The sequence below is a fragment of the Xyrauchen texanus genome, chromosome 1 (genome assembly GCF_025860055.1).
Source record: "Xyrauchen texanus isolate HMW12.3.18 chromosome 1, RBS_HiC_50CHRs, whole genome shotgun sequence".
Classification (NCBI taxonomy): Eukaryota; Metazoa; Chordata; class Actinopteri; order Cypriniformes; family Catostomidae; genus Xyrauchen; species Xyrauchen texanus.
Genome location: NC_068276.1, coordinates 61,443,356 through 61,467,986, shown reverse-complemented (window position 1 = coordinate 61,467,986; position 24,631 = coordinate 61,443,356). Strand labels below are relative to the sequence as shown.

Below are 24,631 nucleotides of genomic sequence, written 5' to 3'. Positions count from 1 at the left end.
GTTAAGTGCCTTACTCAAGGACACAATGGTGGTGGCTGTGGGGCTCGAACCAGCATCCTTCTGATTTCCAGATTACCAGTTATGTGCTTAGACCACTACACCACCACTCCATAGACTTTATTCAATGTGCTTTACAATACTCTACCATGCACCATGTATCAAAACCAAACATGTACCGCTTCCTTTCAAACATGTGACATCTTCAAATAAAACAATTTAAACAATGGGGAAATTCCAGAGCACTATTCAAATAAGAAGAGTCTTTCTTGTTTGGTCAGTTCACATTCGGTATCTCAAGGAAAGTTCTTCTCTAATGGTCTCTTAAGGACACCTTATATTGGTAAGTATAACCAGAACATTGTAATGAAACTAAATATTTGGATTAAAATATTATTTATATGCAATTCTCTTGGATCAAGTACAAATTCAAACTGCCTTTATATTCACTTCAATCACTTTTTATATTCACTTCAATGGAAAAGGTCACAGAATGTCAAAAAAACCTCTTAATTCAAATCTTAAACAGTTCGCTTGTTTGATAGTTTTGTTTAAGTGAAAGATGTGTTAAGACAAGATCCTCAGTGAGTCAGTCTGTTTTGGAAGAAAGATATCAAGGTACTTTCACTTCAACAATTTGCAATTACTTTGTTTTGGCACTACACTGCTTAGAAATATTTCTTATTTCATTAAAAATCACGAGCCTGTTTTACTTTTTGTGTGTTGATCGTATGAATTAGTTGTTTTAATGTGCTCAATTGTGAGGATTACTATCTTTTCTTAATCTCAACATGACCAGATGGGCTGACTCACGATTAGATGTTGTTGACATGCAAATCTGATAATGTGTTTATGTAGGCCTACTCATGATGTCACAGTGAGAAATATAAATATTTGTTGTTTTTACAATCCAGATTAAATAAATGTGAAAAATTAGGAAGTTTTTAGTTCTCAAAGCTACAGGTTGCTTATATCATGTAACATTTTTCATCATGTCATTATGACCCCTTTAATTAAAGAATGTAGGAATAAATCACCTTTTACTGTCCATCATAGCATTTAAGTCACAGTTGCTCTCGGGGCTGTTTCAAGGCAAACTAGGTGACACATACAGTATATTGAAATGTTGATTACACGTACATTTACATTGTATTTAATAGTGAACATTTTTGAAAAACAGACTTTAATATTCTACATATGACTTGATTTCATTATTTATTTTTAGACTGACTTGTTCTGTTTTCTGTTTCCTGCCTCTCCAGACATATACTATATACAACATATTGAAATGAAAACATCCACATTAAGTGTAATGCAGGGCAAATCTACTATTTATCAAATCTACTTTTATTACAGCTGTCAGTTACGTGAACAAACGAGGTTTGAACATCAACCGTAACCAGATAAAACCGTAATCGACGACTATTTAACACTTCTGTGTACAAATTTGAATGCTGTTTATTGGACCAATACAAGTAAACATCATATTATGTGACTACGCATTCTGTTACGGAGAGCTTACAAACTACTAGTTAAGTCTTGCCTTAAGAACAGGTGGTGCAACCAAATTACACACTGACTTTGCAAACTAGCTAGTAGTTACTAAGCCCTCAGTGAAAACTTTACGTCCCAACTTACGTGAGACCTTATGCACAGATGGTGCAACCCTACCCAGGGGGACCTGGGAGTAACCGCGATTGCATAATCAGTGACGAGTGTATTTCAGACGTTGCATTTTCACCTCTAAAATTAAACTTTTACTTCACTGATGGTTAGGGTTGGGCAAAGGTTTGGGTTGCGTGCCAGACTTTATAAAACAAGAGATTTTTCTTCACTGTATTAATGCCCGTACAGCTGAAAACAACTCGCTTCACGTCTTGCTTTTGGCACCCCTTTTTGGACATTACATCTGGAAAATGGATCTCACACGTGCCCATACACCCAACAACACTTATGGCCTTAGGGGCATAGTTTGAAAGGCACATTTTTTTCATTCTAAATCCATATAAAGTGATAGCAACATTGTTCAGCTTTTGGATGCTCCCTTGCTCCTTTATGTGTGAATGACTTAACTGACATTGTAATGCACTGGTCTCAGAACAGTTTGAAATGCACATTATTTTAATCCTAAATCCGTATAAACCCTCTGATAGCAACATTTTCATTCTTTTAGCATCAATAAGATGTAGGCGTGTTTTATCTCAGAATTATTGGCTGGTGCCAAGAAAAAAATTAAACAAAATTGTAGCGTTTTATTTGAAATGTGAATTAGATAAATTCACTCACGAATGGTACGTGTACATTTTGACCATTTCATTTACTATTTGGATAAGGAATAACAAGAAAGAAAAGAGGGCTAGTTTTCTCATTTATAGCTTGAATATTTATTCACACATGTGACAGCACTGAAACACTCCTTTCATCTGATTGGTCAAACCACCCCATCTTCTGTATGGCCTTAATTCTGTCAGAAGAATAAGAGTCTGTGCAACTCTGTCAATGTGTTTACACTTTAATAAATTAATGTTGTGAACCACCACTCACTGTTAACTACACATGCCATTATGAAGATGAAATATGTTGCTGGACACATAATAAGTGTTCCCATTCTGTCGCTCTCTTGACGTTGTGTCGGAGAAGCGACATTAGGGGTCTCTCTTGAGCGCCGAAATAATGCCGAAGTTGGCAGACAGTATATGACAATATACGGGTATTTAAGACGGCAAATACGGGAGTTCATTCAGAAAATTTCTTCGGAGCCGATGGTCGTGTATGCAGTCTGCTGTGAGTCACACACCAGTTCCTGTTATTCCTCTGATGCTCTGCATACTGTTGGATTCGACGGCGCACAACAGCGGCTTTCTCCTTCCTTGCACGGCTGTGCATTGTTGCCCCTGGGCGCTTCGACAGCGCAGACAACTCGAAAGAGTTCCATATAAAAGAGTGATTTTATTTAAAAGAGTAATTTCCACTAAAAGAGCAAAACAAAGCGGCATTGAGCGTCCTTTTCAGGACGCGTCTTTTTCAAGATGCCTTTCCACCCCTGTGTTGTTCCTGGTTGCGGTAGCGTGCTCTCCACTTCAGACGGCCACAGGCGTTGTCTCGTGTGTCTGGGCAGCGATCACACCGAGGCTGCATTTGTGGATGGTTCATGCTCTCGGTCATGAACCGAGTTTGCTCTCAGCACCAAAGCCTCGGGACGCATCCCCAGTCAGTCCAGCTGATTTGGGAACGGTTCGGCAAGGCCCAGGTAGACCTGTTTGCCTCCCGAGAAACCTCCCACTGCCCGCTCTGGTACGCCCGAACAGAGGCTCCCCTCGGGGCAGACACATTGGCACACAGCTAGCCCACGGGGCTGCACAAGTACGTATTCCCCCCCAGTGAGCCTTCTTGCACAGGTGCTGTTCAAGGTCAGGGAGGACGAGGAGCAAGTCACCTTAGTGGCCCCCTATTGGCCCACTCGGACTTGGTTATCGGATCTCATACTTCTCGCGACAGCCCCTCCCTGGCGAATTCCCCTGAGGAAGGACCTTCTTTCTCATGGACGGGGCATGCTCTGGCATCCGCACCCAGACCTCTGGAACCTCCACGTCTGGCCCTTGGATGGGACGCGGAAGAGCTAGCCGGTCTACCATTGACCGTCATGGACACAATCAACCAAGTCAGAGCTCCTTCTACCAGGCATCTTTATGCCCTAAAGTGGCTCCTGTTCACAAATTGGTGTTCTTCCCGAGCTGAAGACCCACAGAGGTGAGCAGTTAGGTCAATGCTTTTGTTCCAACAGGAGAGGCTGGAGGGGAGGCTGTCCCCCTCCACCCTCAAGGTGTATGTCGCCGCCATCGCAGCTCACCACGATACAGTAGACGGCAAGTCTCTGGGTAAGCACAAATTAATTATCAGGTTCCTAAGAGGCGCCCGGAGGCTAAATCCCTCCCGGCCAAGCATGTTCCCCTCCTGGGCCAATAAGGAGCCACCAAGGTGACCTGTTCCTCGTCCCCCCCTGATCTTGCACAGCACCAGTGCAAGGAGGCTCATTAGGGGAAATGCATACTTGCGTTCCCCCCAGGCCAGCTGTGTGCCAGCACGTCTGTCCCGAGAGGATCTTCTGTCAGGGAGTACCAGAGTGGGCAGTGGGAGTTGTCTTGGGAGGCAAAGAGATCTATCTGTGCCATACTGAATTGGTCCCAGATCAGCTGAACCACCTGGGGGTGGAGCCTCCACTCTCCGCTGAGTGAAACCTGTCGTGACAGCATGTCTGCCGTCGTGTTGCAGTTGACAGGGATGTGAGCAGTGTGCAGCGACCTGAGTCATGGCTGACTCCAGAGGAGGAATTGGTGGGCGAGTTGTGACATATGACGAGAGTGCACGCCGCCTTGACGATTTATGTACGCTACCGTACCGGTGCTGTCTGAATGGATCAAGACATGCTTTCCCAGAATTAGCGGGAAACCTCCGCAGGGCAAGAGATACAGCCAGCAACTCTAGGCAGTTGATGTGCCAACGTAGCCGGGGTCCTGTCCAGGAGCCAGTGGCAGCATGCCCGTTGCACACAGTGCCACAACCCTGTTGAGAGGTGTCTGTGGTGACCACGACACGTCTGGACACCTGCTGCAAGGGGAGTCCTGTCCGCAGGAAGCAGAGGTTTGTCCAAGTGTTGAAAGTCTGATGGCAGGAGGGGGTGATTGTCACACGGTATGTGACAATCTCGGGGACTCGAGTCTGCAGCCAGTGCTGAAGAGGTCTCATATGCATCAACCTGAACCGCCTCAGGCTCGAAGAGAGCGAGGCACCTGAGCACTGACTGGGCACACTCGTTGGTGAGCCGCGCCATCATTGAGACTGAATCTAACTCCATGCCGAGAAAAGAGATGCTCTGATCCGGGGTGAGCTTGCTCTTTTCCCAGTTGACCTGAAGCCCTAGACATCTGGTCCCTGTGAGCGCATAGTAACTCTCGAGAATGAGCCAGGATGAGCCAGTGGTCAAGGTAGTTGAGTATGCGGATGCCCACTTCCCTTAGCGGGGCAAGGGCTGCCTCTGCGACCTTCGTGGAGATGCGAGGGGACAGGGACAGGCCAAAGGGGAGGACCTTGTTCTGATACGCAAGATGGAGCTGTGGAATTACGCGTCCTTCAGTGAGCGTGAGCATTTTGAACGGGAGTCTGTGCAAAGCCCGGTTGAGAACTTGCAGGTCCAATATTGGTCGCAACATGCCACCTTTTTGGGTACAATGAAGTAAGGGCAGTAGAGACACTTCTTCATCTCGGCTGGAGGTACGGGTTCTATCGTGTCCTTGAGAAGCAGAGTCATGATCTCTGCCCGTAAAGCACTGGCTTTTTCGCCACGTACGGAGATGGAACAAATCGAGGTGCATCGCGTAACAGAGTCGGATGGTCTTGACCAACCAAAGCGACGGGTTGGACAGCGAAAGCCGCTCATCAAAAATACGCGGCACTAACGGGACGATATACTTTTGATGTACTGGGCGGGGCTTCGCGGTGGGGGGGGCAGGTAATAGTGTGTCGGGAGGCAGAAGAGCATCCCGAGGCTTGGGTGCTGAGAAAAGACTCAAAGTACTTACCTTGCTCCGTGCACCTGGCCGGTGGCGGGTTAGAAACTGAGGAAGAGGTCCTATAGAGGCGTCTTCAGAACTCGTCAGTGCTGGCCTGCCGGGGCTGAGCAGTCACGGGTCCGGAGGCGAGAGAGCTGCATCCGGGGAGCCGGGAGTGTAGAGTTTTGTGGCCGGGGTGCCGTGAGAATGGTGCGCACCAGCTGGATGACCCAGGGTGTGAGGAAATCACTCTTTATTGAGAATGTGGGTGCCGCAGCCTGAAGGTGGTGCGGCAAATGAAACAAGGATTCTCCTACCGGTCCTCCACCGGGGGACAGAGTGGTCTTGGTACCAGCTCCGGAGCAAACGTCTGACTGCCTGGGTCGCCCGTCTCAGGAGCACTTAGGAGCTTTCCTGATCCTAGAAGGGGTCCCGGAGATGGGGGGGCGGCACCTGTGCATGATGTGTGTAATCACCTCCGTCTGGCTCTTCACCGTCACGAGCTGCTGGGCGAAGTCGTCAACTTCGTCATCCAATTCCGGAGGCTCAAGGGAGAATGCCGGCTGGCTGCAAAGCGAGCTGCACAAATCCTGAGCTCAGACGGAAGCAAGCAAGCGTGCCGGGGGGCGGGTGGTTCTGGCAAAACCAAGTCCGTCATCATCCCCAAATTACCTTCATTGCCAGCCGGGTCGTTCTCAATCCTGTGGGAAGAAGGAACGACGCAGAGGGGCGGCTGAAGTGGCTTTCTCTCGTGAGAAAAGAAAGCCGCGACCGCAATGTTGCCATGGTTACATGAAACATGAACAATTCATAAAACGCTGCATGCGTGTGATCGCAGCCCAGGCACACGAGGCAGCTTTTATGACCGTCAGAAGTGGAGAGAAATCAACCGCATCCAGGAATTACACAGAGGCAGAAAAGGACGATCAACGCCTGCTGTATCGCTCTTTTAAGAATGGGAACTCAAACTCTTTTAGAGGAAATAAACTCTTTTTAGGAGGAGAAACACTCTTTCAGGCAATGAAAGCACTGTTGAAGCGCCCAGGGGCGCGGACTGCACAGCGTGCAGAGAGAGAGAACGCCAGCTGGAAAAGATCCAACAGCAGTGCTTCTTGCCAACAGAGGTGAGTGGAACAGTGGTGCACTCAGCTTTGCTGTTGCACAACCGCTTCGCTTCAAAGAAAAATTCTGAATGACTGACGCACGCCCGCTTCCCTTAATACCTGTATGTCTGAGGGCGAGGCATGCAAATTCTGTCTGCCAACTTAACATTGGCCTTTTCTCAAGTTCAGAGGTACACAAGGCTCCTAAGAAAAACCCCTTGTGTCACTTAATTCGACACAATTTCGAGTGAGTGACAGAAGGGGAACTTAAAGTTTCATGAGTTGAAACAATTTTGAGGACAACAAACTTTGAATGATATCTGGCTCCTTATGAATCTTTATTTTCTTATATTGTATATTAAATGGGGGGCGGTGAGGGGTTCAATCAACAATATTTAATAATAAATAAATATGATTTATATCTTATATCTATTCCTAAAGATGAATCAACATACCAATGACAATAACTCCAGTGGTGACAGCAGTGCCTCAGATCACAACATTGAAGAACCTCCTTTGAACCATAAGTCAGTCAATTACATGATTCATTTTTTAACTACATTAAAGTAAAAGTGCACTCAAAAATTATAATTCTGTCATAATTTTTTGAGTGAGAACGACCAAAATATAAGTCCTTTTTCACTGTACATCTTGCCACTGCCATCTCTTGGCACAATCACGATTTCAAGCTCAATTACATTTCCTAGTGCTTGATGCATGAACACAATGAAGTGTAATCGTACTTGAAATCATGATCGCCAATGAGACTGCTTATGTCAAGATTTATAGTGATAAAGGAGTTACACCCAAAACGGATTAGTTCTCTTAAAAAAAAAAACTGATTTATTTTGAAGACACTGGAGCCCCGCAGGGCTGTGTTCTCAGCCCACTCCTGAATTCCCTGTACACACATAACTGTGTGGCAACACATAGCTCCAATGCCATTATTAAGTTTGCTGACAATACGACGGTGGTAGGTCTGATCACTGACAATGATGAAAGAGCCTACAGAGAGGAGGTGCACACTCTGACACGCTGGTGTCAGGAGCACAACCTCTCCCTCAACGTCAGTAAAACAAAGGAGCTTGTAGTGGACTTCAGGAGGAAAGACGGAGAACACAGCCCCATCACCATCAATGGAGCACCGGTGGAGAGAGTCAGCAGTGTCAAGTTCCTCGTGTCCACATCAATGAGGAACTCGCCTGGTCCGTCCACACTGAGTCCTTCTTCCTGAGATGGCTGAGGAAGTTTGGAATGAACCACCACATCCTCACACGGTTCTACACCAGCACTGTAGAGAGCATCCTGACTGACTGCATCACCGCCTGGTATAGCAATAGCACCTCCCACAAACATCTCCCTCTAGGACATAGATAACATGCGGTGTGTGAAAAAAGCTTGGAGGATCATCAGAGACTCCAGCCACCCGAGTCATGGGCTGCTCTCACTGCTACCATCAGGCAGGCAGTATCGCTGCATCAGGACCCGCACCAGCCGACTACATGATAGCTTTTTCCCCCAAGCAATCAGACTTTTGAACACTTGATCTCTCACGATCAATATACATCAGCACTGCACTGTACTAATCTTATATCTCACACTGGACTGTCATAATTATATTCTCCATAACACAAATACTGTATATATATTTTTTATATACTCTTTATTTTTTTATTTTATTGTATGTGCATTCTATATTGTGTGTATTGTTTACTGTACATTGTATATAATTATTGTGTTGTGTGAGTATGTGTACATTTGAAATATAATTTTCGTAAATATGTTGTTTATTGTAATTGGTATATGTCTCGTCACTGTCATGACTGCTATGTTGCTCGGAACTGCACACAAGACTTTCACCCACTGTTGCACTTGTGTACATGGTAGTGTGACAATAAAGTGATTTGATTTGATTTGATTTAAAAACTGGAGTCGTATAGATTACTTTTATGCTGCCTTTATGTGCTTTTTGGAGCCTCAAAGTTTTGGTCACCATTCACTTGCTTTGAATGGAACTACAGAGCTGAAATATTCTTCTAAAAATGTTCATTTGTGTTATTCAGAAGAATGTGAGTAATGAACATGGAAGTGAGTAAATTATGGGAGAATTTTCCTTTTTGAGTTAACCCTTTAATGCTTTATGGAGATTTAAATAAACAAACCGACCTCACTATCCTAGTGCAATGTGACATGAACATTTAGAAAATAGTATTTTCGAGTATATATATATTACTATTATATTACTCTAAAGCATGTATGATCTTTATTACATCTTACAGAGACAATGTCGAACAACACCAGAGAGACGGGTGTCTGCCAGTCTGATCATTTGAACAGGTTAGTGTCACAATTCATGTGTAATCTACCCAAGATGTATGTAAATGTCTGATGGATACAGAATATTCTGGCATTTCTTCCACTGGAGAAAAAAATAAACAAGTCCACTATAACAGCTCATGCAGAGCAAAACTGCAGAACTCCAGTCCAAGTGTTTTAAAAAAGCAAATGTAGATCAATAAACAAACAAAAACACAAAAACTAGAATTAGGACTCAGATTATGTGTTACCTGAATTATGTATTTATCAGATTACAAATATGCAGTACTTGGATTACATTTTAAAATGTGCATAATCAAATTACAGTTACATTTTATTTAGGGTCGTTAATTTAACGTGTTAATTCAGTGCGAATAATTTTATAAAAAATAATGCGTTAAAAAAAATAACACAATTAATCGCAATGGTTCCTGAGAAACGCAAGCTTGTAGTACCACCTGTTTACTCCAGAGGGCAGTAAAAGACATTTCAGCAGTGTGGCAACACACAGTTTATACCAAGTGTGCCGCACAAGCCCTCAAAAGTGAAGCCAAAACGTCTCGATCGCCCCCCGGTGACTGGTCCTAGTAAGGTCATAAACCCCGCCTCCCCATGTTATTCAACGGGACGTGAGACCAACTAAACAATTAAATTACACTTCACATATCTTTTTTCCAAAGATAATTTCTGTCATTTACTGTAGTTTCTATCACGTTGATGTCATTTCAAGTGTTTGTTTTCAAAATAAGTTTGTTTTTAGTTATTTGATGCTATAAAAACGGTGCTGTGACATCATGATTGACAGCTGTGATTGACAGGTTCTCTGAGCGAAGTAGTCACTGAAGCACCAACGGATGGTCCCGAAATCGCAACTGCGCAGACTCAAGTCCCAAGATGTCAGCGCCATATCGGGACACTGGCGGCTTCAGTTCTCACCAATGGAAAAGAGCGAAGGGGCGTCGTCCATCTTTTTTTACAGTCTATGATTTATACAGTGAAGAAACACTTCAGCAGCAACAACACAAACATGTGTTAAGTTCTTGCGTTCAAAACACTTGATGGAGCGCAAATGCGATCTAAGAGATCTCAAGATGTGTTTAAAGATTGAGTATTAAACTATATTTAACTAGACACCGTGACCTAAACATTTATGTTTATGACGCAACACACCCTGATGCAGGTGTACATTGACGGGTCCTTAAACAAGCCCTCATAATAAATCTCTGATTGACAAATTCACTTGTGTAATGGATTGCTGTGAACTGTGTGTAAATGATTGACTTATGATCAATAATATGGTAGTAATCAATACATTGTATTCTAAAACCACTTTTTGTCTTATCAATGATGAACTCTTCTGCCACAAGAATGCATTTTAATTATCTGAATATTTTGTATATACACATATATATAATTGTTAAATATTTAAAGATAACTATGTATAATTATATATTGATATAAATATGTATAATCATTATATAGTGAATTATTGTTATATGAGGGGCTTTCTCAGCAAATATTTGTATAGGCGATTAATTAATGGTGACACCATGTAATTAATTCGATTACAATTTTTTTTTTTTTTTTTATTACATGATTACATTCTTGATTACATTACCATTAACTAGCGTGAACTTTTCTGATTATGCTCCTAAATTTCAAAAGTGCATCTGAGCCAGAGCCTGAAATACGTGTGATAGAGTCCAAAACATTCTCACAGTGAAATCATCAGGAGTCAAACATCTTTTCTAAATTTTGCTAATTCGTATGATATCGTGCGACTGCACTCGTTTGAATTCCTACGAATTTCACTTCAGCCAATGATGTCACTGGACATCGTTTTCATCTAATACACGACAATTACTTGCTTCTGTCACGCACAACAGCTTCCTATCATGTTTACACACTCTACTGATCGGTTAGTTTAGGGTTTGGGTTAGAGCATAATATTAATAAGTATGTCCTTAACGCCTCATGGAAACGCAGCACTTATTTCCGCATCAGATATCCAGGAATTTGCCTCACCAAAATAAGTGAAAATAAGTAATATTTTTTTTCTGTGTGGTGAATTTTTCAGCATAGAAATCATAACAAGCAGTTATTTACAGTGAAGTGTCATTTTTTTACAGATCTGCTTCTCACTCAAAACCCGACAGCATCAAATCTGTATTAATGCATCATATCTAACAATAATTCAGTGAAGATTTGGAAACTGAGAAATGTACTTTTGACCTCTAATAATGTTTTCCTTGTATCTGGATTAGCTGTGCATGTATGTGTAGTAATTATACATAGTTGTTCAAAAGGTCTTCATTCAGAGAAGTTCACAATCACAGCAGTTTCCATCAGGATCAAAGCATGTTTCATTTTTATGCACAACATGAAGTGTATTTCCAAAAATATACAGTGATAAACCCTAAAAATAATAATTTTGCTCCGAAACAATTGAAAATAACTTTATTTCGGCTTTCGATTATGGTCTGCTAAAAATGTATCACTTTTCTTTTTTTTCATTGCTTGAACTGTTTTTAGTCAGTTAACATGTCAAACATTGAAAACAGTGTTGTTCCTCTCTTCATGTAACCATGAACAGAAGTAACTTGACTTTCAAAGTCAACACTGCTTCAAAAATAATGTTTCTTACATACCAGGCAAATGCAATTCAATTCAATTAAAATATATATATATTTCAGTCCTCAAATAAAATTTTTCATAATAAATTAAATATACATAATAACCGAAAAAGGTGTAGGCTGAAGCCTTTGCGTATTGTGTCTACCCTTTTTACATATTTATCTAATGAGCGTCACTTTCCTCAATGAATTTGATTCATAAAATCTAAGCAAAACAGTAACATAAAACATTTCCCAAAATGTGCAAATACAACTACAAAGGTACATTTCAAACATTAATGCAATAGTTTATATATTCATACACAATTCATATTGAGTTAAATATTTATCACCCTATTTTTTTACATTTTCTTGAATTTACAAAGTGAACTACACAGTTTTAATTCCTTGTCACAATAATTCCATAGTTCCCTTTACAAAAAGCTTCACTATGATGCTGCGCTGCTAAGTGCTACGGGGAACAATCCTAGTTGTGACCGAGCTGAAATAGTGTGTGTAACACGTCAATGAACATTGACCGGAATTTATAGCCTCGGCTGATGTAATCATTAGATGCACCTGCGGCCAGGCTATAAATGGATACGTCACCAGGTGTCGTCAGAAACTCTTTTTTCAGAGTGATTCTGTGGCTGTGTGTTTTACAAACCCTGTCAAAACTTTCTTTCCTCTGTTAGGAGTTAGAATTTGTTAGGCAGTGTGCAGTGAACCTTTTCTCCTTTTTCTTCTGTTTAGAAAATATTATATATATAAAAAAAGAGAGAATGACTGAAAGCCGCAAACGGTGCGTGTTCCCCTGTTCTCGCTCTATAGCTGAAGAGGACACGCATCAGTTTTTGCTCTGTTTGTTTGGGGGTAAGAGCACGCTGCTCTCGCGTTGCAGCAGGGCGGGTGCGAGCACTGCGATTTGCTTTCACGCAAAGTGCTTCGCGCTCGCCTCGCTTGCTTCTGGGAGTCAGCACTCACGAAAAAAAAAAAAAAGATTGTTCGTGGGGCTCTTGCATGGATTTGGCTGAGGAGCAAGAGACGGGTTTATCCCTTTCTTTCGCTCTCTCTCCCCAAACCCAGCTGGTCCTTCACATGATCTCGAAGCGCGTTCCGACGCTTCTTCGGATCATGAGGAGGATCGCGATTCTCTTCCCGCCTCCGAGCTTTCCGTCCACGATAAAAGAATCTACGGAGGAATTGCTCGATGTTGTTACTTGTGCGGTTGCCAGACTCCAGTTGGACTGGCCACGCGAAAAAGTGACCCCCAAACGCTCCAAATTAGGGGATAGATTTTATCTTCCAGTCTAAGAAAGGGAACACCTCATGAGTCCCTTCCCTTCTTTGATAATCTCCATGAAGAGCTTTCTCGCTCATGGAGGAACCCCTAAAAAATAAAACTAAATAATTCTTCCCGTGTTCACATACCCTTGACGTCATTATATTCGACTATCGTGGGTGCTGAGGCACGGCGGTATTCAGTGATGCCGCCGGTCGAAGAGACGCTTAAGGGCTATCTCTTGCCGGGCTCAGCATCGTCACTTAAGAAGCCCTCTCTCCCCTCAAAGCCTTGTAGGACAACCTCCACTTTAGTGGGAAGGGCTTATCAAGCAGCAGGTCAGGCTGGTGCTGCTCTGCACACTATGCTGTTTTACAGGCATACCAGGCTGACCTCCTGGAAGACCTGAGTGTGGGTTCTGCGCTTGACGAGCAAGCCTCAGACCCGCCTCGGTCCTGTTTGAAGGGAGGCTCAAAAGCACAGCGTGGCGAGTCATGCTCCTCCTCCGAGGGATTGGGGACAGTCTCGCGGCCCTCACCAGCCCCCGAAGCAAGACCTCAGGACTATAATTTCTAGTAAGAGAAAACCCTGATGGTCTTGCGCCTAGATTAGGGGGTAGCTCCCCTCGGGACGGGGCGTGTGCTTCACTTCACCCCTCCTGGTACCCCCTCGAAACCCCTCCATTCCCGCCACCTCTTGGTGTTTCCCATCCAAATTGGGTGTTTTAGCTGTTCCTGCATTTTATTCAGGACGCAAAACACTCGACAACCCCTCAACAGGAAGTGTTAAAATATAATACCCATTTCAGAGATCCTGGCAGCGTGGAAACTTCTGCCAGATATATTCTTTTCTGTGGGTCTTATAAGGGCGTCAGGATTGAATTCACTCGCCGCTTTTCCGTGTTTCAACGGCGTGTTCTCACTACCATAAACTGGATTTCTTTATGTTAAAAAAAAAAACTCAAATCTCCTGGTTAAAGGGGCCATGGTATGTGTTCCCCTTCCAGAGAGAGAGTTAGGTTATTACACTAAATACTTCCCGTTTCCCATGGAGGGTGAGGGGTGGCGTCTGGTTTAGATCTTAAAGCTTGAACTGCCCGTGGGTGTTCAAGTCCTAGATGATGCCTGTCAAGACAGTCGTGTCTCAAGCCCTACAACTCGTTTGGCTGGTCACCATCAATCTTATGATGCACTTCTATATTTCATTTAGAAGTTCTGCCACAACATGGAAAGTTCCTGAGGTTCACTTCTGGGGGTGAAGTCTTCCAGTGTCAGGTTCTTTCACTCGGCCTAGCCCTTTTTACCCGCACATTCACAATGCATGATGTAGCGCTGGCTCCTTGTTAATCCGGGGCATCTGTATTCTGAATTATGTAGACGCAGTTCCAGGAACTGGCAGTTCAGCACAGGGACATCGTCTTAGCTCATCTGTTTCTCTGGGGTTGAGGCTCAACGCCAAGAAAAGCGTCCTCTCTCCCACTCAGAACACTGTCTATCGGGGCATCGTATGCAGTTCAATCACAATGCAGACACAACTGTCTCCCGCTAGGATTGAGTCCATTCAGATCAGCCTGAGCAAAGTCAGGCTAGGTCAAGGTTGCACTGTTATCAGTATCAACGATTTCCAGGTCTAAGGGGGGCTGATCGTGGTGACGCATACATAGCACAAATGCGCCTGCATGCGTTTCCTTCTACTAAAGTTCATTTTACAGAACCAGCTAACTGCCAGTTTGCTTCAGTTCTGGATTTTCTGTAGAAAGAACTGTCAGCAGGTAATTGCCTCGCCACTGCCTGGTTCTATGTGGCCACTGCGGTTTGCCACGGCTTGGTGGGCGGGGTGCCCTCTAAGAGGCATCCTTGCTTAGAGTTTGCCCCAGCTATGACCAAAAGCATTCTATGCACCCTCACTTTGGGTGAGGGACATTATTGCCCGGACCTACGAGGCGCGCGGTCAAGCTTCGCCAGTAGGTTTTAGGGCGCACTCTACCAGAGGGCTCTCCTCCTCTAAAACCTTGGCTAGAGGTCTCCCTCTGCAGCAAGTTTGTGATGCGGCAGGTTGTCCTCTCCGCACACATTTATTAGACTTTTATAGTTTGGATGTTCTGCACTCCGGGCTCTTATGCCCTTGAGTCGACATCTCAAGTTCATGTCTGGACAAGTTTGTGATGCGGCAGGCTGGTCCTCTCCGCTCACATTCATCAGTTTTTATGACAAGTTTGTGTTGCGATAGGGTTCTCTCCGCACACATTCATTGAACTTTATGGGCTAGATGCTTTACTACTCTGGACTCTTATGTCCTTGAGTCGACATCTCAGCCCATGCCTAAACAAGTTTGTGATGCGGCAGGTTGTCCTCTCCGCACACATTCGTTAGACTTTTATAGTTTGGATGTTCTGCACTCTGGGCTCTTATGCCCTTGAGTCGACATCTCAGCTCATGCCTGAGACCTCTCGCGTTTTTGTGAGTACACTGCACAACCATAGGGGTCCGGACAGCCCCCAGTGCAGCGGCGTGAGTATTGCGTTCCCCATAGCGCTTAGCAGCACAGCATCATAGTGAAGCTTTTTGTAAAGGGAACGTCTCGGGTTACATGTGTAAACCTTGTTCCTTGAAAAAAGCGGAACGAGATGCTGCGCTTCTTTGCCGCACTGGGACGTCCCAGGACTGCTCTTCAAAAAGAAGTATCTGACAACACCTTGTGACGTATTCATTTATAGCCTGGCCGCAGGTGCATCTAATGATTACTTCAGCCGAGGCTATAAATTCCGGTCAATGTTCATTGACGTGTTACATTATTTCTGCTCGGTCACTTATAGGATTGTTCCCCCTAGTGCTTAGCAGCGCAGCATCTCGTTCCGCTTTTTTCAGGGAACAAGGTTTACACATGTTACCCGAGACGTTTTACCCCTTTAACAGATATACATCTATTTTTTATAATTGTAACTTATTTTTATTAAACATGTACATTCCCCTTAGTTTATACTGACTTTCTCTTATTTCGAACAGCCTTTATTATATACTTTTATTATATATTTTATACATTATCTGTGCAGTGTAAAAATAAACTAAACCAACTAAGTTAAAGCATGTAGTTCAATAAATAATATATTTCTTGGTTTGTAATAGTCAACCATTTTTATTAGCATTATTGCTCTCTTCTGTAACATATATTGGATTTATGTCGGCTTTATATGAATGACCCAGTACCTCCACACAGTAAGTAATGAACTATGAGTGAACAATACAATATATATAATGAGTTTTCATTCAAAATATGTTTTGTTCTATTTAATTTTGCAATAGTTTTAGACATTTTTGTTTTTACATTATTTATATGTGGTTTCCAACATGATTTATGATCTATTATATTACCCAGAAATGTATTTTCATACACTCTTTCTATTTCCTCATAATTAATCCTAATTTTAGTTTTATTAATTTGTTGTAGATTACTAAATGTTATGAACTTTGTTTTACTTAAATTCAATGAAAGTCTATTTTCATCTCTATCAATTCAACTTCCACTGTATTCAGATACATGATCTTCACATATGAGGCAAAACCAACAAACCTCAGGTTACAAAAATAATAAAATTTCAGTTAATAAGACCCACAAACCACCACACAAGGATTAAATATTGTCCTTCATAATCTGAGAATGTGTAACACACACACACACACACATAAACTCACACAAACTCACACACACACACGCATAAACACACACTCTCTCTCACACACACACTCACAATCACACACACAAACAATCAAACACACACACACACACACACTGTGTGTCCATCACAATTATACAGGTGTTATAAGATCAACTGTCATGAACGTCTAGAGGTTCAGTATAAAACTAAAATATCAATTATGTATTTAATGTGTTTTTCTTGAAATTAAACAAGAAGAAAAAAAACAATCACACACACGTATGTTAAACCACCTGTTGATTAAAATCATAACATGCTAGTGCTCATTTATCATTTTTGCAGATCTCATCATGATGCCAGTCTAATTAATCCCGGCCCTCCAGCACAGTACCGTCTGGACACAGAAAGAAAAAACTTTGATGGGTCTGATGGAAAGGTCAGACTGTGGACATATGGACGAAAAGACAGAAGAAAGCAAAACAAAGTCATACTGATGGTGGGAGAAACCGGTACTGGAAAGACCACCATCATCAACACCATGATCAACTATTTACTGGGGGTGAAGTTTAAGGATGAAAAGTTTTATGAGATCACAGAAGAACAAGAACAAAAAGATCAAACTAAATCCCAAACATCTGCAATCACTGTCTATGAGGTGTTTGATGATGAGAACCCAATATCTCTCACCATTATTGATACTCCAGGATATGCAGCCACTGAAGGATTTGAGAAAGATGGAGAGGTTGCTGAATATCTGACCAAATTATTTTCAAGTGAGTTTGGGATAAAGTTTATTGACGCAGTTTGTTTTGTGATGAAGGCGTCTCAGAATCGTCTCTCTGGAAAAGAGTTTTACATCTTCCACTCAGTTCTGTCTCTGTTTGGACAAGATATAGAGAACAACATTGTGTTCTTACTCACACATTCAGATGGAGGACCACCAACAAATGCAATAAATGCCATTAACACAGCTGAAATCCCCTGCAGAAGAGATGAAGACAATCAGCCTGTTCATTTCTTATTCAACGGCCGTCAGAAAGAGAAAAGAGACAACAAGTATAATCATGTTTTTAAATCAGCTTGGGAACTGGGAGAGGAAAGCATGGGTCAGTTATTTTCACTACTGGATGAAAACAACAGAAAAAGTCTCAAGATGACTTTAGATGTTCTGATAGAGCGGAAACGACTCGAGGCCTGTGTCTCCAACCTGAACGAGCGAATTAAAGAGAAGGAGATAAAAACGGAAGAACTGAGAGAGATTCAGAAAGTCCTCGAACAGAACAGGGAAAAAATAAAGAATTGTGAAAACTTTGAGTTTACAGTCAACAGAGTTTACAAAGAAAAAGTCCCCATTGAGAATGAATGGTGGTGGAACAGTAAAGCGACCTGCTGCACTGACTGTGAGGAGAACTGTCATCTGTACGGCTGCTCGTGGGTCCCTCCCAATAATCTGTCATGGTGTCATGTCATGAAAAACAACAAATGTACTGTGTGTACAGGGAAGTGTCATTACACCAAACATGTCAAAGAGAACAAAAAATATGTGATAAAGACAGAGAAAGTCACTCTGACATTTAATGATTTTAAAAAGGAGTATGAAAGCGCTGGTGACAAGCCTGAGACCAAATCTGACAAAGAAGAATATGAAAAGATTAAAAATGAACATGAAAACAACATGAAACTGGAGGAGGAGAAAACAGACATAGAGAAGAAAATTATCAGACGACTGGCAGAAATTGAACAAGAAAAGTCCAAACTGGTGGATGAAGCTTACAGCACCATCATGAATCTGTGTAAGATTGCACTGAAAGCAGACAGCGCGTTCACTCTTCAGTATCTGGATTTCTTGATTCCCAGACTGAAGGAGGACGGAAAAGAGGAATGTGTGAAGAATCTGGAGGATCTGAGGAAAGCTGCAGACGAGGAGAAAAATAAGGGAGCTTTACGTCAACTGAGAGAATATAGTGGACGAAAATTTAACCAATTTGTCAATTTCGTCTCTCGTAAAAAGGAATAAAATGAAACTAATATTTTACACACAAGATGAAAAATCAGAACGGATGTTTCATGAGACTGTTAATAATTCTTTCACAGGTGTATCTGAAACTTTATACCGATCAGTTATTTGGATTTTACTCTAAACACTCAATTAAGCATTAATTTAGTTATAGTCTACCTGTGAAACGATTAGGAATATAATATAATATAATAAAATAGAGAATTGTTGGTTGCAAATGGATAAAAATAAGTGCAGAACATTGTTATGGAGCATGTGTGACATGGACGGGTTAAGCCACTTTGTAAACTAACTTTTGCATTAGACATCCGGTAATTTGAACGTGATGATATTCGAATTTATGCAAACAACATAGTGCGACATCATATGAAATAGCCAACTCATAAATTATGTATTAATTTTCATGAGATTGGGTTGGTCAAGATCACGATCAAAGAACATTTCAAATCAGTAATCAAATGTCATAAATTATTTACCTCATATTACGCTGAAACACACAATTTTCCAGGCTTGTGTAGCTAATGCGCATGCGTGTTAGCAGGTTGATTGACAGGTCATATCTATATCTAAAAGGTGATTGGCTCTTTTAACTGTAAGGCGGGACTTCCTTTCTACATCCGTTGACCGTTGGGCGCTCAGAGCTCCTTGGTTGAGTGTTCAAATTTCTCCCATTTATTTTAATAGAAGTGTCCCGTCTCTGCTAAATAATCTCTGGAAACATTAATTAGGCTCAAATACAATTATTTTTAATGACTGTTCATTTTACTTTAGAAATACTTTGATGTGACATCACACTTTAAAAACGAATACAATGTTCATACGTACTGATAGATTGTTGCATCCATAAACCAATTTTAATATGATACAAAAATATAATTTTCCCATGAAGACACTTGTAAGTGAAAAACTGAAAGTGAAAAAAAAAATATATATATATATATTTTTACCCTGAGAACTTGTTTTGCTGATGAGTGTTAAAAGTTCTCAGGCATTGTTCAATGTGTGCTCCAGCCTGCTTAAATATAATCTGTGATGCGTGATTTATTTTGAGATTTTGTAGGTTTGTTTTGGCATGGATCTGCAGTAATATGGTTCCTGTAATAGAAGATCTTTGCAGTAAATGGGTTGCAGTAATGGCAATGATAAAAGAATAGCAGCTTAATTTTAAGGTGGTGATGTCATCTGGATGTGAGGAAGTGGAACGACAAGCTCAGATGTTAAACTTGAGCAGTTCACTGTAGATGTACTGAAGATTTTATATCTGGGTCTCTTTCTATGTAAGCCGATTAACAAATAAAAAATAATGACATATGTTCGAACATCTAATCATGTTAATGATAAGAATAATTAAATCCAGACAGAAATTTAAACTGAACACTTGAACCATCAGATTTATGAGACAAGTGGATTTTGACCTTTGATTATTAGCAACACTGATTTGTTCTTTCGATGAAAATCAATTATTACTTTGTTAAATAAATAAATAAAAAGTTTGCCTTAAATGCTGTGACAGAAATCTTTACTCACATGTCTAAATTTGGTCAGATCGATCAAGTCACACATGGAGCTTGTGTTCACAGTGAAGCACACAGGAGAAATGTTGTTAATGGTAGTAAAAGATTATTAATTCTATCAATGTTTACCAACTATGTCTGATCTTCATGGGATGCTCAATATTTTGTTTAGTTGTTTCTATTAGTTTGCTTTATGCTTTTGTGTAATCAGTCATTGTCCATAAGCTGAAATGCATTCAAGAAGTTTTATCACATTTTTACACACTCTTCTGTTCATGTTTAAAGAAAACAGCAACTTATTATCTTCACTTATTGTCATTTTATATTATTATTTGTATAGCGCTTTTCACAACACACATCAAAGCTGGGTTTTTTGTTGTTCCTCTTGCTGGTTTAGAACAGTGTTTCCCAACCACTAGTGTGCCGTGGGAAATTGTCAGGAGCCTTGGAAAATGATCAAAAGTGCATGAAAAAAAAAATTAATTTCAAGGAAACAAACTCATCACCTTACAGAGAAATTCACCGTTTTAAAACCATAATCGTTCAGTTTTGTGAAGAGCAATGATTAATGTGCAAAAGTTATATTTATACACGTAAAGGGTCATCACATGACCCGCGTCTATGAAGTCTATGAAGTGACGTCACACCAAAGTGTTTTTGCTTCACCAATAATGTCTTTGAGATATTGAGCAACAAGTAATATTTAAAAACTGTCCATAATTTCTTTTAATTAAATATTACCTTATAGTTTATGAATATCAGAGACCCCAGTAAATGAACTCATTTAAATTCAGCAAGAAAACGCTTCGACCTAAACATAAATGAGTCCTTTTATTACTTTCTGCTACAAAACAACTGCAAGCTTTTGTTCTTTCTTATATATTTTCAAAGTTTATTGTGCACGCCTCCCGCTTTTTTACGTGGCAAACTGGTAAAATCGCCCCTCTGTGACACTTTCTGCAACTCTTGTCATGTGGAGGGCGATGCGGTACTTGACGCTGGATTCAGTCTCCAGAACCAAATTATAACTGCCATGAGAAGTCGTCTGTCCAAGACAAAGACGCAAAATCTAATGACAATGTCCTCAGCATCAGTCTGTCTTGATGTATTTGATTACGCACAGACGAGTTTAAGTCGATGCGGATCAGGAGGAAGATTTGAGTTGTTGATTGAGTTCTGTTCAGTTCATTCTTTACGTGTTTTGTTCATATTTTAATCGTATTTGTTTTTTGTAATATTGTGTTGCTCATATGTCGTGTTTTAGTGGCCTCCACTGTCACTACGGGGGAAAAACATTCATCTGCTTCTCTGTTGTTCATCTGTTCTCCTCATAAATAAATACATGTATAATCTGCTGTATGCTCATCCTGTAAGTTCATGATTAATAAATGAAAATAAAAATTAAATAAAATAAAAGCTATTAAATGTCTTATTATCATTAAAATATGAAAATTAAAATGACGGGTAATAAAGGATTATGACAGAATTTTTATGTCCCTGTCCATCAAAATGACAGACGATGAGAAAGTCTAACGCAAGCACTTATGTGACTGTTTTGTTTTTTTTGCCTAGCCGAATTTTAAACATTACAAAGACGCAACTAAGCTGGACAGAAAACATTTATTGTTACAACCTCTTGAAAACGAAAAATATTGACAATGGTCAGGGGCGTAGCACCAAATTTTGGGCCCTGGGTACAAACCATCTTGCTGGGCCCCCGTACCAAATATGTATGTATAGAAAACTGACTTCTAAGGGGCCCCCCCTGCCTCGGGCCCTGGGTACTCGGTACCCTTTACCCCCCCAGTCCGACGCCCCTGACAATGGTTATCCTATTGTCACGAACACCGGTGAAGGCGCCTCCCCCTTCAGCCACCGGAGATCGGATTCACCGGAGTATTGACCTTAAAGACTACATTTCCCATAAGCCTGCATGCCTATGTCTGATTATGATACAGCTGTTCCTTGTTGTCTCTTCCCTATTTAAATCATGTCTGTTTACTCCTTCATTGCGAAGTCTTGTTTGCTCCGGCTACATTACCAAGCGTTATCCTGTTTATACTTATATATACACCGTGTACCAACCTTGCTTTGTTTTCCGACCACGTTTGTTTGCCACCTGCCCTGTTGATACTATAGAGATTGCTAATGTGACGTCATCGTGATGTATTACCAGTGGTGAACGCAAAGCATTTTGGGAATCCGCGGCACAAACAGAAGGCGCCAGACTTGATTGCATGGATGGAACGCAGTGTTCAAGATGCCGTCTACCTGCTGTTTTATAAACTGCAATAGTCGTTCTCACGATAGAAGTGGCATAAAGCTTAAGAACGGAAAATCCTTTTATCGTTTTCCAGCGTGGAAAAATAATAGTACAAGCCATGTTTCAGAGGTGACAAAAAGTGCGACACATGGATAGCAGCAGTAAGGAGGCCCAAGATTACCTTCGATAACACTCCACCACACATGATGGTGTGTTCAAAGCATTTTCACAAAGTTAAATGACAGAGAGTAATTGTAAATGTTATGTTGTGGGCAAATAACCAGCGTGTTTTGTTTGATTTAACCAGACCATTAGATTTGACGTTAGGCCAAAGTTAACTGTTAACTAGCATGAAATGGCTAGAAAATTAGCTTAAGTTACCAATGTACTAAAGCGTAACGTTAATCGGTTTTAAATGTTGTACATCTAGGCTACATAGCAATTTATTTGGTGACTGTGTTTGCAGGCAAACCTGCCTATGAAATGTTGGAGTGTGATCCTGACTGGGCCTGGGATATGTGGTGCCTTGTGAGGGGGAGGATAAGACTTTGCTGGATAAAATTGTGATTGTGTGCTGTGCTTTGACCAATATGTGTCCAAGTATTGTTGTGAAGCCGTCGTGTTAGAATTATACACCATGCTCACATCTAATATGTAAATATGTTTTTTTGTTTTTTTTCAAAAGATTTTGTAATGTCAGTTCTCACATGTAATGATTTTTAGCCATCTCTGTAAATAAAATACACAAAGACTGAATGAAATTCTGCCTCCTTTATCTGTATTAAGGAAGAATTGTGCAAAATCAGTTTGGATTGCAATACACAATTACATTAACTTAAATGGTAGTAACAACCAACTTAATTTCAGTTTCTTTACATATTTAACATGTAAATACATTTAGATGAAGACATTTATAAAGAGTCCATAGAAAAGATAACTGGAAATGTATGAGGTAGGTTGTGGGTGATAAGTCACAGACATGTGCAAGCATCGCATTGCCATAACTCTTCTCTGGCTGGTGCGCTGCTGAATCCCACGCAACCTAAATGGAACCACTGTATAGGACAGTTCTGATTATCGCAAGCAACCATGTCTGCAAACATTCAGGCTGTCTGCAAAAGCACCACAACACAGCCTTTTCAGGTTGACCTCCCCTGACCAGTCACTATGCTCGTAAGGATACAGTCCTTTGATTCCCTTATTTTCTCGTCATATCAATATGACTAATTTTGCTATGTGGGTCTCGTCTTTGCATTAGGATGTAGTTTTTGGCGGTATGGTCCGACAATGTTTTCTTTAGCCCGCTGCATTTTGTAGGATTATATTCTGTTTTTCACACTAATTTTTTTATTATTTTCATGCCACTAGCCTGCTATGCGATGCCAGCCCATGTAAACGGGCCAAACATACCCATAATTCTTTGCGTTCTGATGACGTTGCCGCCCAGTTAGTCACATGTCTTAGCAATCTCTATTGCCTGTCTTTTGATTACCGCTGTTTGCTGCCTGCCCCGATCTTCTGCCTGCTCTCACCTCGACTCTGCCTGCCTACTATATCTCTGTCTGCCTGTTGCCTGACCCTGCCTGTACGATCTGAGTATTCCTCTGTTGAATAAAAACCGCTTATGGATCCCAACTCACCTGAGTCTTCATTACACCTATGTTGGATAGTGCTGTGCCGTAGAACTTTTTTTGTTGTAAACACTGATTTAGAAGACATACAACATAAAGCTCTTCAAGTAACACGTTTTAAAATTATTTCTCTACATTTATGCATTTTGGTTTTGTAAACACTAATGTAAATAATCAAATAAATTCATACTGTAATGCTTACTGTAAAGAGATTGCTAAGACATGTGACCAACTGGGCGGCAACGTCATCGGAACGCAAAGAATTATGGGTATGTTTGGCCCGTTTACATGGGCTGGCATCGCATAGCAGGTTAGTGGCATGAAAATAATAAAAAAATTAGTGTGAAAAACAGAATATAATCCTACAAAATGCAGCGGGCTAAAGAAAACATTGTCGGACCATACCGCCAAAAACTACATCCTAATGCAAAGCAGACCACATAGCAAATTAGTCATATCGATATGATGAGAAAATAAAGGGAATCAAAGGACTGTATCCTTACGAGCATAGTGACTGGTCAGGGGAGGTCAACCTGAAAAGGCTGTGTTGTGGTGCTTTTGCAGACAGCCTGAATGTTTGCAGACATGGTTGCTTGCGATAATCAGAACTGTCCTATACAGTGGTTCCATTTAGGTTAGCGTGGGATTCAGCAGCGCACCAGCCAGAGAAGAGTTATGGCAATGCGATGCTT

At 41.3% G+C, this 24,631-nt stretch overlaps 1 protein-coding gene and 1 pseudogene across 1 annotated transcript; one reads left to right on the top strand and one right to left on the bottom strand.

The window, feature by feature from the left end:
- The window catches only part of LOC127644378 (GDP-fucose transporter 1-like), a 99,643-nt pseudogene that overhangs the window by 36,053 nt on the left and 38,959 nt on the right, over positions 1–24,631 (bottom strand).
- On the top strand, positions 299–23,025 carry LOC127644354 (uncharacterized). The gene is made up of 3 exons (XM_052127496.1): positions 299–340; positions 8,929–8,986; positions 16,857–23,025. Exons 2-3 carry the CDS (start codon positions 8,934–8,936, stop codon positions 18,529–18,531), a joined length of 1,728 nt encoding a protein of 575 aa, XP_051983456.1. The 5' UTR covers positions 299–340; positions 8,929–8,933; the 3' UTR covers positions 18,532–23,025.

Bases quoted from the DNA above. Each gene is read 5' to 3' on its own strand.
- LOC127644354 (XM_052127496.1), top strand. From the start codon at position 8,934: ATGTCGAACAACACCAGAGAGACGGGTGTCTGCCAGTCTGATCATTTG. The intron at 8,987-16,856 runs GTTAGTGTCACA...TCATTTTTGCAG, and splicing joins CAGTCTGATCATTTGAACAG to ATCTCATCATGATGCCAGTC.